General features: G+C 41.0%; 1 protein-coding gene across 2 annotated transcripts in view; it reads right to left on the bottom strand.

The window, feature by feature from the left end:
* SH3RF3 (SH3 domain containing ring finger 3) overlaps nucleotides 1-15,149 on the bottom strand; it is a 334,768-nt gene extending 319,619 nt beyond the window's left edge. For both annotated transcript variants that reach the window (XM_072135807.1, XM_072135805.1), the window contains exon 1: nucleotides 14,205-15,149. In XM_072135807.1, coding sequence (XP_071991908.1) covers nucleotides 14,205-14,693 — 489 coding nt within the window. In that variant the 5' untranslated portion in view covers nucleotides 14,694-15,149. The remainder of the gene's footprint in view (nucleotides 1-14,204) is intronic.
* Between the last annotated feature and the right edge of the window lie 388 nt (nucleotides 15,150-15,537).

The raw sequence follows: 15,537 nt of genomic DNA on the forward strand, positions 1-15,537 counted from the left end.
CCTTTGTGCTGTGAGATGCTCTGTGCTGACAATGTGCCAAGATCATCAGGGTATAGGTTTATCTACACTTTTATTTAGATTCTGAATATTCTACTAACACATAGAAAGAGAGATGAGAAAGATCAGAGCTCCATGAGGTGAATATAACACATAATGACACTCATCTCTGCTCCCTCACCTTATCAATAAAACACACAGTCAGCTCTGCTATAAAGACCGTATCTGTCTGTAGCTAGTAGTGTAAGTCTCTGCACAATGCTGCTTGATGAAAGGAAATGCCTGTGTCTGAGCTGGTCTTGTAACACAGGGGGGAGGGGGGTCAGGAGGCAGAGAGCACTGAAGTGTGCACACTAAAGAAGCTATTCATGGCAAGAATCTGACCATAGTTAGAAAAGTCACAGTCATATCCAGGGACAACCAAAATTTGTTGAATTAGAAAATGCGTTAGGTCAAGAATTACAGTCAAGAAAGTAAATGCCAGGAAGTCACCACGGCACCTCTTCACATAAGGCACTCTTTTTCATATTTTCAATTGATTTCTTAAATGACATCGTTCAGCAGAGGGATGATAGCACCATGTATGTCTTCTGTCACCCTCTAAGTTATTGATGGGCTCCTTCATTGCAGATTCATTGAATTGTGGCCCCACCTGCCTTCCATTGAAATCGCGGCTTCCTTTTCTTAATAAAACTAACCTTGAAGGGTCCAGTTAGTATGGGATATGTTTTGCCCTTAGTCTGTGATAAGATTATGCCTGTTACTGTTATATTGATTTTATGACTGTTAGAGAATTTTTTATAACTTTTATTGGAGGTTACTAGATTTCTGGAGTCATTTTGTACACATTGATCACATTTTCCAAATCACATTTATTGGGATTGCCCATTTTGCAGCTTGGACAGAACACAGGTTTGATCCCAAAGAATTAACCTATGGATAAGGGAAAACTATTTATTTTATTATACCTTGATACGCAACTAACTTTACTAACTGCACAGTATCCTGTAATGCTTCATGCCGGAGCAGGGAAAATGAGCATTTATACAATGGTTCCCCATCGATGAAAACTGATAAAGTGGGTTTCACAATTCTACAGTCAGTCTACATCCTTATGACCAGCAATGTGAAGACAACAGTACTTGACCTGGGGGTGACTTAGGTCCTCCACCTCAGCGAGATTCCTTAGTAGACATCCAAGAGTTCTGTTCTGCACTTCACAGTTATGACCAACAGGGAATGCATCCATATTGTGAAAAAACATGTTCCTTTCACCTTGTGGTGTTAACTTGAATAATGTTATGGCAATGGAAGATGTTTTGTCCTCAACTCATGATAGTGTGGAGCATTTCCATAAGATTATATTATTAGAAAGAGTTCAGAGAATCACAAGCCTGACCACTGGTATTCCCGAAGGTAAAAACCCTGGGGGTTAGATGGACGTTCTGCATTTTGGGCTATGACTTATTCTTTGGAGCAGGGAGGTGGGGGGGGGTTACCTTTCCTTTTTTCCTCTCTTTACGTCTAAATGGGTCTCTGTGTGTCTTGTTCCTCTTTTTGGCCATTAGTGGGTCTCTTTGGTTTATGAGCATCCTGGAATTTGAGCATAGATACTTGGCGCTATTGGTATATTCAAATATTTCTTATATGTGTACATTGTGATTAGGGGCCATGTCACATCTTTTCTGGTTGCTTTCACTCCATTGTTATTTTAACTAAATAAAAAGACATGTACGAATGTCAAAACCTCTTTTTGAAGGATCACTTAGTCCATCATTGCATATTGGTTCTACCCTACATCCTCATCATAGCCAGTCCCTCCTGGCCAGCTTCTCATCCTACAGAATGCTGTGTCATCCTTAAACACTCTCATATCTCTGTAACTTCAACTTGAGAGGAACTGTGCCAGGATAAAGGAACAGAGGGTGCTAACTCGGCTATTTTAAGCAGTGCTCGACTTTGATTGAGTAAAAGAGCTGATTGAATAAGTGTATGAGCCAAACAATGTCTTTGCAGTCACAGCAGTTCAGTTTGTGCAGCTTCTTCATACCAGCTCTTCTTTTAAACAAACTGTCTATCCTGAAGGTGAATTTGTAAATTCAACAAAATACCATTACCTCTAAAAGTAAAAACCCATTTTTACTTTTTTATGAGCATCAAAATCTGCCGAAACAGTAAACTCTCTCTTTTCAGCCTGGAACCGAACATAACATTGACTTCATGGTACATCCATTGTGTTGGGTGGTTTCAAGTGTTGAAGTTTCAGCTCCTGACATTTATGTAAAAAAAAAAAATTGCACATGCCATTTTGGGTGGTAGGTCGATTACTCATTGCACAGCTCTCCAACTCTATGCCAGTACAGAGAACATTGCAATATACAGAAATAGTCCAAAGGGAACGCAAGGAAACCCAATGTGAGGGTTACACTCAACATTTCTGGATTTACTAGAACTAATTTTACATCTACATGTCTAGTAAGTCAGGCCAGGTGCATGCAATCATTGTGCTGTGTATGAAGAAGAGGTGTGTTTGTGTGTGTGTGTGTGTGTGTGTGTAGGTGAATAAATATAGCATTGCTGCTGGTGTTTATGTTAGTGAATGTATGAAGTAGACCTAAAAGAGTGAGTGAATGTAGCAAGGAGGTGTGTGAGTGACTAATCACAGCAGTGCTTTGTTAGAAGAAGGAATGTAGTAGAGCTGTGTGTGAATAAGTTGGTGTAGCAGAGCTGTGTGTGGTAGTGAATAGATGTAGTAGAGCAGTGTGTGAGTAAATAGGTGTAGCAGGGCTGTGCATGTATGAGTGAATAGATGTAGCAGAGCGGTGCTGTGCTTGTGTGTGGCCAACAGGGAATTTTTAACTGGTGTCAGATATGTGTTCCTTTTGTGGACGACTAAATCAGGGCTGGGCCTTATAGTAAGTAGGTTTAGTCTAAAAAAAATTATGTAAATTCCTCCATTCGCTATTTTTACCCCCTGCTTCCCTGTACATGGTACAGAATATTAACTGTAATATAGATTTTGTCCTGCAGAAAATAAGCCCCTGTATGGTGCTGTAAACAGAAAATATATGGTTTTTGAGAGGCAAAGTAAAAAATGGAATACAAAAGTGATGTCAGGAAGGAGTTAATAAAATATATTACAAAGTTTACTACTAGTATTTACTCTATGTTATGAAATAAAAATTGGCTTTTAATGTTGAAGGGGTTGTGTGGTTTCACAAATATTTGCTACGAGTCCCAGATGTAAAAATAATAAAGAACTTTTATTAACCATGGTCCTTACCACTGGTCTCTTCACTGCCAGCTTCTGCTGGTATACAGAGGCTCAGTGGTGACATCACATAGACAAAACACTCCTGATACAGCCTCTGACTGTAGCAGGTGGGTACACCACTGATGCACCTCTGTATACCAACGAGGTTGGAGGCAGCAGTGCTATACTGGAGGTAAGGGCCAAGATTATTATAGGTTCTAGCAGTCACCATTTTTCTGCCTGCTACATTTCATAGAGGATTATGTAATACCAATTTTTCCGTATTACGGCAAGCATATACTCGAGTCTAAAAGAGGTCAATTTTGTTTACAAAGTATCAGATTAATTATGAATGTGCAGTATTGGAGATTAGCAGAGCCAGATACTTAATTGAATTTTTAATGAATTGCTGGTGTCTACACCATTTTCTGTTTATTTCAGCATATCTATCATGACAAATAATCATTTAACTGTGTTCATAATCCTATTAGCATTGACTGACCATAATAACATGTATATACATAGAAAGCTCTTGGTGATGTACTGTATATACAGGAGTGTAAGACTTGCTTAATGAACAGTAACAATTAGAAGTTGGTGAATTACTGAGGGCTGTAACAATAATAAGAACTCTGCAGTAACTGCTGTTTACAGATGGACATCTAACTAAACTTCATCCAGAGACACAAGTGATGGATTAGGTAGCAGGCACAAGCTAAATATACACCAGTTATGTCGACCAGGCCACAAAAAGTAAGCAAACAGGATACAAGTCAGGTGCTGTTGGGTAGGAACATTAGTGATATGAAGAGACTAGAACTTGTACATTGTAGTGTACTTTTGTATTCTAAAAGAGCTGGAACCCCAAATCTTTAAATTAAAAAAAAATAAATGAAAAAAAAAATTGTCTATTCATATTTGGGGGGGGGGGGGGGTGAAATCCACTGTGAAAATGTGTGGGGGAAGCTTTCAATTTTCAAATCCATGTGGATATTTTCATAATTCAGCCTACATGTGTTGTGCCGTAAACTCATGGAGAATGCAGAATCTGCCATACAGAGACAGAACCCAAGCAAATCCCCCAACTACAAAGTTCAAGAACTATTAGAGGAACACAAAGAACTCATGGTTCTGTCTTGGCCTTGAAATTTCTCAGATCTCATTGAGAATCTGAATGCTTTAAGAAAACAACTGTGATCCATGGAGAACCCATCTCACAACTTACAGGCTTAAAGGATCCGCTGCTAACATCTTGGTGCCAGATACAAATTGCAGCCGATTTTGTGGTAAGTAGCTGAACTCAATGATGTTAAGTTTTTTTACCACTGCTATGTAGCTTTCAGGGGTCTTTCACATATTTAGGGATTGTAAATTTGTTCTTGGCAAAAGAGTAAAATACAGGTGGACATGTGGTTTAACATCATGAAATCTTTATTTATATAGCACCATCATATTATGCCGCACTTGGTCACTAGGTCATGGGGTACATATACAAACAAAATAAGATCTTACAAGGTAATAAAATGGTCAGAAGTAAAAAACAATAGGAATATGGGGATTACAATCCTATGAATCTATCTACTCACCTCTCATGCCACTCATGCAGCTTTTGTCACACTTTCCTGCAATCTTTCAAGTAATTACCAAAAACAGTTTGCTATGTGAGAACATGACACATGTATAAAATTTCCCTCTTCAGCAAAAACATGTCTTTCAACGTCTTCACAAAGCCATAGGACACAAGGCTAACATCTTTATCATCCTATTGTCACTTCTCATTAAGCAGTATTAGCTGCCAAGTGTTAATTATCCCCGGTTAGCAGGGCAAGAGCTTCAGTCTTTGCACAAACATGCCTTTCACTCCTTCTACATAAACAGACAACACATGGCACTCCATTGCATCCCTTATTACAATATTAATTCCTTTATTTATATAGCACACACAGATTCCGTAGCTCTGCACAGAGCTTGCCAAATCAGATAGATTGGTTAAAATTTAAAGTTAATGACAAAGAAAGTTTGGATTAAGGGAAAAAAAACAAAAAACAGGAAAAGATAGACAAGATTGCATAAAAAAGAAACATCTACGGACAGTACTAAACAATACTTTTCCAATAAAGGATTGTTCATGCATTCCACTGCGATGCTTCAAGAGATTGTGCCAGACTATAATCCAGACACATTAAAAATATCCCAGTATGACAGTACTTGGAAAGGTTTGAAAAACCAACACTCCATTCATAGGGACGACTAATTAGAAACAGATGTCGAAAAAAACAAAACTCAACAAAATGTGCAAATATTTTCTAGCCATTTCATGCATTTACAGCCAGATTATGTCATATTAATATATATATACGTAAATGGAAATGCAATTGAAACACAACCGTCTCCATACTTTGGGACTTTGTACCAAACATATTAGACTTTCCCCCACCTTGCAGGCCTTCAAACATACCCTTAAAAGAATATGTACGTATAGTATGTCTGTATAACCCACAACACACAATACCGCACCATGTTTTCTTGGTTATTTTCCACATAACTTTCTATGTAGATTGTACATAGAGAGGGCCAATTGTAGCCAAGAGTCATGAAATATCTGCAATTCCTGACCCCTCCCGTCGGACCAGGTTATAGTTCTGCCTGACAGATTTCATATACAGGCAGTCCCCGGGTTACATACACGATAGGGTCTGTAGGTTTGTTCTTAAGTTGAATTTGTATTAAAGTCGGAACTGTATATTTTATCTTTGTAAACCCAGCCAGAACTTTTTTGGTCTCCGTGACAATTGGATTTTAAAAATGTTGGATTGTCATAAGAACCAGGATTAACAATAAAGCTTCATTGTAGACGCCTGTGATAACTGTTATAGCCGTTTATTGTAGCCTAGGACTAAAGTACAATAAATTACCAATATCAAGTGGTCCGTTTGTAACTAGGGGTCGTATGTAAGTCGAGTGTTCTTAAGTAGGGGACCGCCTGTACAGCACAAATGCTGTGCTGCATTTACTAAAAGGCCAGAACCTCCTAGTAAATCTGGAGCGCCAGCCCTGGGGTAGTTAAGACTGGCATACAATGCCAGTATGAATAAATTCCTTCAGTGTGCACAAAAATTGACATGAACTGCATCAGGTCTATTTTGTAATGTGGATCTCTCTTGTCTGAAATGGCAGAGGAAATATCCTGTTTTAGGCTACATTCACACGATGTATGCCCGCCGTACCGTAGTACGGCGGGCATACATCGGCGCTGTGGAGAGGAGCAGGGGATGAGCACTGCTCACTCCGCCCCTCTCCATAGGAAGATACAGTGCACTGCGCCATATCACGGGAAAAGATAGGACATGTCCTATATTTTCCCGGGCTATGGAGAGGTACGGTGCAGTTCCCAATCAGGGCCGTGAGTCCATAGAAGTGTATGGGGGACATATCGGCCATACATACGTCGGCCGTATATACGTCCCCCATACATGTGTGTGAATGTAGCCTAAGGGCTCTTTTACATTGGCGGTGCTCAGCTTCAGTTGCGCATCCGTTGCATTCTGTCTCCGATTTTCTTCCGTTTGTCTCCATGTCAGCAAAAAAAAAGCTTTGAACACATCACACTTGGTTTTGTTTCATCCATTTTTTTCCCAGACTCATAGACTTCTATTGCCTTCCATAAACCACATCCGTAAGAAAATAGGACGTTTCATTATTTATTTTTTTTCATGGACAACAGATCAGTGGAAATACAAGCCAATGTGAAAACACCTGGAGAAATTAATGGCTTTGTGAGGCATTTGTAGAAATCACTGAGCCACGGACGTTATAAACAAAGCCAAGTGTGAAAGAGCCCTGAATCTGCAGCAAAATCGTAAGAAAGATCTACATTAAACTTGCATCCACTGTAATAAGAGTGAACTAATATTTTTATACAGAGTTTTCAGTTTATCGCATTTGGAAAGTACGGCAAGTTTAAACAAATTAAATTTTCATGAAATTGGGAAAAAAAATTATATTTGTACTTGCCCCTTTAAAGTTTCTTGGTTGCCAGCACTCCCACTATCATGTCAGTGGTTCAAGAAGTATGCCAAGGACATCTGCACATCCCTCCAACCAGAGATATGGTAAAGTGAATGACAGGGGTGTGCAAACAGTAAAGACTGTACAGCGTCAGCTATCCGCTGGAACCGAGCAGGACAAAGGAAATCCTAAGTCCTGCTACCTGGGGTCACGTGACCAGCAGCTCCTGCTGGCAGGAACAGAAATTTACTGGCTTCAGCACAATATGGACCATACTATTAGGGTTTCTTATTAGTGATGAATCGATTTAAACTTAAAAGTTAAAGTTCGACCAGACAAGAATATGCCCCAATGTTTCCAGAGGTAGAAAGTGTCACTCTACACCTCTGTTTATACCTAACTGGAGAAAAAATGAGCTGCTAGACATTAAGCACTCATACAGCCCCTCAGACTGGCTCAGTGTCCTGTGATTATGATAGCAATTCGATTCCAATACATGTCCGCATTAAATATACAGGCTGTTTGTTTCATCCAAGATCAGAAACCAATAATAGTAAATGGCTAAATTCTGCAGATTATTGCAACACATAGGGGTAAACTTTGAAGTTGCTTGGTTTAGCTGCATCATCAGTCATCTAGATACAATGTCAAACCAATGATGGAATATAATTGCCTTGTTATTGGATGAAATGTAAAAAAAAGGAATTATCACTAGATGTACAATTGTAGCTCAGATAATACTCATCATTTTCAACATACAATGGCCTGATTATTATTATATTTAAAATGTTTTCTTTAAAAAAAAAAAAAAAACACAATACAGTCGACTGAAAGCAGTAGAATTTACTTGCATCCAGTTTTTGTATGATAATGCAGCCACTCTATAAAAACTGGGACAACACAGGCTTACATGACTTAGAATGATGAACAGCATGAATGCTCTTATAAGTTGTCCAGACTTCCCCTTGAATGCCAGACACTATTGATTTTACTAGTGTGTATTTTACATCAGCAATATGCAGGAGAACTCTAGTCTCAGGACAATCTATAACTTCATTCAAGCTTTGACAATTCAGTAACCATCCCGATCAATTACATAAACCAGAATTACAGGAAGCAAGGTGCTCATCTCCATTACTAAAATGGAGTTACATCATCAGCTGCATAATGCCCCATTCCCTGTCGCACATGTATTTTATTAAAGTATATAACACAGTCTTAACTCAGCAAATAAAACCCATCCATTTAACAAGGTTGATATATCACTAGGATACTGCACTAATCACGATTGGGTTGTGATAAAGGTAAATGAAAACTCCTATAAGGCCCCTTCCACACTTGCGTTGCAGATCACGTCAGAGTCTGATCAGGGTGCGATCAGGGTTTGGTCAGTGAAAAACGCACATTTTACATCAGAGTGCACTCAGTTTTCGGTCAGAGTTTGTTCAGTGTCTCAGTTTTTCATGCGCGTTTTCAATGCAATTCCAATGCAATTTCAATGCGTTTTTCACGCGCAGGTAATTCACGTGAAAGGACTTAGGACTGAGCTCTATCTTTTCTATGGCAATCGATGCGTGAAAAACACATTGCACTTGCAAGTGTCTCAGAGTGCAATGCGTTTTTGATGCATCTCCATAGACTTGTATGGTGCGTTTTTCACGCGCGTGTGTGCGTGAAAAGAAATGCAAATCTGAAAAGACCCATTGGTTACAATAGGTCAGAGTGCAATGCAAGTTCTGCGCGTCAAAAGCACGCGCAGAAAATGCGCGTGAAAAACGCAAGTGTGAAAGGGGCCTAACCCTTTCAAAACTGATCAATGTAAAATTAAACTCATGTGTGGAGGGATGTATGGAGAGGGCTCACAAACTGAATCAGCTCTGTATATGACGGGTGTCTGCTGTATTATACACATAAAGGCACTACAGCGCTGCCGATGGTTGGCGATCCCATTATGTCATCAGAGGACGCCAATCAGTTGCCATTACAGCGTGAAGCCTGTAAGAGGTAGATGTAATTTGGCAGACTAATGCAGTTGTATTGCAGTATATTATATACATGGCCCAACCCTTAAGGTTAAAACACCTCATTTCCACAAAACAAATACACATACACAAATAATGTTAGAAATAGCAATTTGAAGCAAAAGGTTGTACAGTTGTCCAAACAGTATAAATGAAAACTTCTCATGCCAGAAAAAAAAGACATTTTACCAATCTACATACAGCAAAGAATGAAACCTTATGGGCAGAAGAATATGCCAACTCAACATGTGTTAGTACTGACCCAAGGAGCAAAGAGGAAGCAGTACAGTGAAAACTGTAAAAACAAAGCCATCAGAAAATAGTGTTTCTTTGCCAATTCCAGCACATTTGTAATACTTCCTAGTACATGGCACAGAGTATTTAATGGTGACACTAGAAGGTACAATATATACATTTGTAAACTTTGTAAAGTACGGCATTTGAAAAGAGGGGAGTGAAAAATAGAAAAGCAAAAGCCCAACAAAAAAATGGTCCTGAAGTGGTTAATGTACAGTGATATTCAAAATGTCTCCATTCAACATACAGTATATAAGATAAATGATCTTCAATGGAGCAGCACAATCACACCATTAGTGTCTATGTCCCATGAATACATTCTACTTATCTAAAAGGGGTCAGTATATCTGTATAGGTAGCCAAGAATGTTCTCTATATCCAGAATATATGCATATAATAGGACGCACATAAAGAAGAACATGCCGTGCCCCCTGTCACTATTCAGTGGTGTCCATTACTATCCATTTATTTTTATAGGGTTCGCTTTTATGCCAACGTCTGCTGTAAATGAATGACTATAAATCTGCTATCCCTGTATCTTCCTGACATACTTCTAATAAGCATTAACCCTTTTCTTCTGTACAGCAAAAGGATGCTAGAAGCATCATCCTGACGACTATGAAAGGCTTCAAAGTGACCTACATCTTTAAAAAAACATTTTCCAAAGGGGATTGTCTGCTCAGACTCAATTTCCTCTTAGGAAAATGCTGAGCTGCAATGGTCTGTAGTTGCCTGGAGAGTTTCCATAAAGAAGAAAGAATAATCTACAACGTCGTTTTAGCAGGATCCCTGGTCTTCTTGGAGTAATGTGATCTGATACCAGCTATTTGGATTTTGATTCTATGAATATGGTTGCGGTTGTTTTGCATAAGGTTATTTGACAACAAAGCTCCAAGCAATTCATTAGGATTGCTCCAAGTAGAGGATCACTTAAAGACTGAAGATGAAAAGTCCAATCCATTTGCTGCTCACAGAAATGTTTGTATTTTTTTCCATTCTAGAGATTTGCTTTGATTGATAACAATGGTATAGACTTAGAGAAGGTCAGGCAATAGCACAGAAGCAAGAATCCTATGAGGATGCACTATCCACAGTCCTTGTACATTCATCATCTGTCTGAGAAAGGATAATGCTTCCTCAGTAGGACGTGTGCTGTGTAATCCTAGGGCACAAACATTACAGATGGGACCAACAAATGTCCATTAGACAGCTGACCCAGGGCACCCAGACGTGTGTAGCAATGCTGCATTATGTAAGGGAGTAGGTTCAGGCTTTCATTTTTAAAAATACATTTACAAATTAGTTCTACTTTTTATGGTTTTCTGTTTGATTTGCCAAAACCAATACTTACTACCATACTGCAATGCCATGATATAGTGAGATTTGTTACAAGAAGAGCAGCACACATGGGCAGATCACAGGGGATCCCCTTTCTTAAATCAGATCAGTAGGAGAAATGATATAAGAGTTCATAGATAAAAATGTGGTAAAAATACCATTATTACCGGCATGTCAACTGGGGCGACAAGAATCACTAGGTATCACAGACATGTATCTAATTGGTCAGCATTCCCATAAATGGGTTGTCCACTAATCCCAAACAGCTCAGCCACATTCATTTAAATGAAACAAAAATGAATGTAGTTGAAATAGGTCATCTGATGAGTGGAAGTAATGTCACAGACCTAGAAGGAAGAAGTAGTGCTTAACCAAGTGCCTTAAAGGGGTATTCCCACAAAGCCAAAGTTTCTTATATGTATTCAGCATAGCAAAATAACACATTCTCAAATTCACTGTTATTAAAAAAAAAGTCCAACCTGTCTCTATCAGTCCTGGTGTACACAATTTCAGTTTCCCCTAGACACAACCCTGTAACTTCTGACTTAGGGTCGGGTGGCGGCCATCTTGGATGAGTTTCTGTCTGTCTCCTCTGTGTGACTGTAGCCACACTCCCTGCACAGAGTTCAGAGACACTCACTGATTCACAGCCTGTCAGCACATGGTGAGCAGAGAGAGAGAGGCTACAATCTACAAGGAGATAAGTGATCTGGGGGAAGGCATATGCAGGCACATGTCTGTGAGATGTAGTAGAGCTGGGTGTGTAATAGGCATCTCATCATCTCTGATCTGTCTCTTCTCTATGTGTCAGTATGTTAGTACAGAAGGCAGCCCTGTACCCTGATAATGTAACCACACTGTCACCCCACAGAACTAGATGGATAATACAGTAATGTGTCTGCTTAGTGAGGCCCTGCCCACACCCTGGGAGCTAAAACAGCAATAAAACTGAGTAAATTGTAAAGTAAGGGGTTAAAATTATCTTTATTGCGTTAACATCACTAGGGTATTGAGATTTGAGAATTTTCTTTTGTGGGAAAACCCCTTTAACCAATTCAAACCCTGTCAAACAAGTCTTGAAGCAAATCTACCATCAAAAAAAAATATATATATATATATATATATATATATATATAACCCATGACCTCCCTACTTCTAAATTCAGCCCTCTATTCTAGCTTTACTGACTGTTACACCCTCCCCTCTGCTTCCTTGTGCAGAAGCACTACCTGCTCCAGTTGCCATTATTCTAAATGATTCCCTTCATTGGAGGTGTCACTGAATGTATAGGTATACATAGTATACATGCATAGATTGACATTACATGCACATCATTAAAGCGCAAGCTCCACATATCTCATCTGTCATTATTTTACAACTAACAGCTGTTTGCTTTTATGGCGGGAAACACCTCTGGTGTCAGTGATTATAAATGAAATATCCAGCTCTGTGACTGTAACTTAAGCCATTCCATATCCCATAAAGATGTTGCATGAAACTTTATAGATGTATTATGGGGCACCTATCAGCGTGGAGATGTAGTCAGTGTAAGCTGATCATTGTTCTTTGTTCTCTTCTTAGGGTGGTGAAACACGTGGCATCTTGAACCTGTTTATAGTCCATTAAAAAAACTGTTTGTCAGATTTTCCCAATTATCTTAATTAAGATAATTGGAAAAATTTGACAAAAAACAATGTGCTCTCAAAAAATGCACAAAACTGGTGCAGACCCTATATAAATACGTATACAAGCAGTTTCTAGTGCAGAGTCAGAGAAAAAACTGGCGCAAATGCTTTAATAATTGTGGGCCAGTCTTTAAAGGCAACCTGTCACTAGATTTTCACAGGTTGCCATAGCACTCTTATAACAGATGGCCAGCCTTTTTTTTATATTCCTATAGATCCCAATAAAAAAAAACACTTTGAAATCATATCCCATAGAGATGTTACATGAAACTTTATAGATGTGCTATGGGGCACCCATCCGTGTGGGAATGTAGTCACTGTCAGCTGATCATTGTTCTTTGTCTTCTTCCTATTCCCTACTCCCTATATAAAAAATGCAGATCCTTTAAACTTTAAAGATGTTAAAGTTTAAAGGGAGCCTGTCACCAGATTTTCACCGTTCTATATGCTGACGGGTTCCCATAGCACTTTTATAACAAATGGCCATCCTTTTTGGAAATAAAATAGTTCCTTTAGAACCCCATAGAAACCACTTTGTAATTTTTTTCTGGCAGGCTGGCAGAAGAAGTGTATCCTTCTTGGCATAGTGGGAGAAGCATGCGCAGGGAGCTGGCGGAGGACACACACACACTCTGGTGCTCACTGCTGATGACATGTAGCCGTAGCTGATGCACCAGAATTCTGCTTCCAGGAGGATGAGGTTGGAGGAGGGGAGGACCAGCTGGGAGTGAGGACAGGCAGTGGGAATTAGACTGGGCCACAATGGATACACCCCTCTGACTCCCTGCTCATTCTGGCAGGCTGCCAGGTAAGATTACAAAGTGGTTATTAAGGGAATCTAAAGGACTGTTTTTTTTTAGCCATTTGTTATAAAATTGTTTAGGGAACCTGTTGATACAAACAACAGTGAAAATGTGGTGACAGGTTCCCTTGAAGGTTTCTCTAGCGACACTTATGGCCCCAACAGATAATACATATGAAAGGTATACTGGCCTGGATGCAACTCCAAACACCATAGCTGTACAATATCTGCACTAAATGATACGACATTGGAATACACTTTTATAGACTGTTCATTATCTGTCCTAAAACTTCACTTCCCAATAGTAGCCAGTGCATAAAGAATGAACTACTGACACATACATTCACCACCCGATGAGACCATAACCATCCATCATGAAACAGTGTCATGTACCACAATGTGCCACCATGGCACAAGAGTATTGTATGACACCACAAATACCAAATCCAATTCTGCAAAACATAGATACAGTCTTATTCCTGCACAAATGATGGACAGAAGAGAGTTACTAATGCCAGGGGGATGGTACCGGCTGTATCCTCAGGGTGCCACATGCACCTCTTCAGGTTGTATCTAGCAACTGGCATGCTGGGACTTGTAAAGTGGCACCATATGCACTCTATGCATCATAAAGTACCATTCAGAGAGGTGATGGCACAGCACTAGCTGTAGTCTATGAACACAGTGATACCCATTTCCTAGATATGGCACAGGGGTACCAGCATGTATGCCACATGACATGGCACAGTACTAGTGATAAATGGATGTGCTGAAGGGGCAGCTCATATGGCATCAGCACCTACCTTTGCCAGGAGAAGGGCATTGTGGCTGGCAGCAGCGCTGTGTGCAGTACCTCCAGCGGCTGAACATCCCGGGCTGTGGTTGTTACTGTTGTTGGTGCCAGCACAGTGGTGCACGCCCGCGGTGGGGCTCCCGCTGGGGCTATTGCGAGGTCTCTGGCGGATGCCATCCAGAAGCCGGACCAGCAGGATATTAGCGGGTAAATCATCCACGCCACACTCCACTAGGATGCGGCACTCCGGGCAGCGCAGCTCGTTCCTGGAGCTGACGATGCTCTGCAGGCAGCGGCGGCAGAAGGTGTGCTGGCACGGGAGCACCCGGGCACTGGTGTCCAGCCGCTCCAGGCACACGGAGCACTCCAGCAGATCCAGCAGCGACGACTCGTCCATGTCTGCTGCCCCCTCTCTCCTGCCGCCCCTCTCCTCCTCTTCTCCCTTTGATGGCTTCTGTGGTCCCTTGGAGGTGCACAGCCACGACGCCCCCAGGAGCATGGAGAACGGCCGGCGGGGGCAGGCGCCAAGCAGGGGAATTCACAAGTGAGTCGGGTCGCTGGCACTGTAGTACCTCACATGGGCCACTCAACTTCCTTCCCGTCAGAGAACCACGAAGCAGCCCCTCATGGTACACAGCCTCAGCAGGGCATGTGCTGCAGCACTGTGCTGGGGGCTCCTACTGGTGACCTGTCCCTCACCCCCTCACACTGCAGCTCCATAGCCAGCGCTGTAACCTGATCACACTGACGGGAGGAGGAGCCGCCTGTCAGCACCAGTGCCCGGGCAGCCCGGGGGACTGTGGCCAGCACGGGGGAGGCGGCTCTCACATGAGCGGTGTGTACTAGCCCTATGTCACGGCTCACACCTGCCAGCCACTAACTCCGAGTGCCACACACGTCACTGATGTGTAGCGGGAAGACTTCTCCGCCCAGCAGCGCCCCCATGTGGTCCCTGCCACTAACTCCCTCACTGCTTAAAAGTAGGAGACACAACGCCCCTGTTGTATAAAAATGTGTACATCAGTGCATTACATATTACATCTGGTCTCTGAATAAACGAATTTGTCCAGGGATGAAATAAGCTGTGGTGCAGGCTAGGGGTGCACGGATACCATCATTGTGAGTGGGATACGATATCTGGAAAGATATCACAATACTCAATACGATACTTTCCACGAAAAGAAAAATAGTCTGAATTCAAAATGCAGGGCGCATTCCCACATGGCGTTTTTGTAGCATTTTTAAATGCATCCAAAACAAATGTGTGAGGTGGGTCTGCCTGAAATGCATGCTATTCATTGCAAATGCATATGCGTTTTGGCCAAACCACCTCCCACTTTCGT

This window comes from Engystomops pustulosus, chromosome 2 (assembly GCF_040894005.1).
Source record: "Engystomops pustulosus chromosome 2, aEngPut4.maternal, whole genome shotgun sequence".
In the NCBI taxonomy this organism is placed as follows: domain Eukaryota; kingdom Metazoa; phylum Chordata; class Amphibia; order Anura; family Leptodactylidae; genus Engystomops; species Engystomops pustulosus.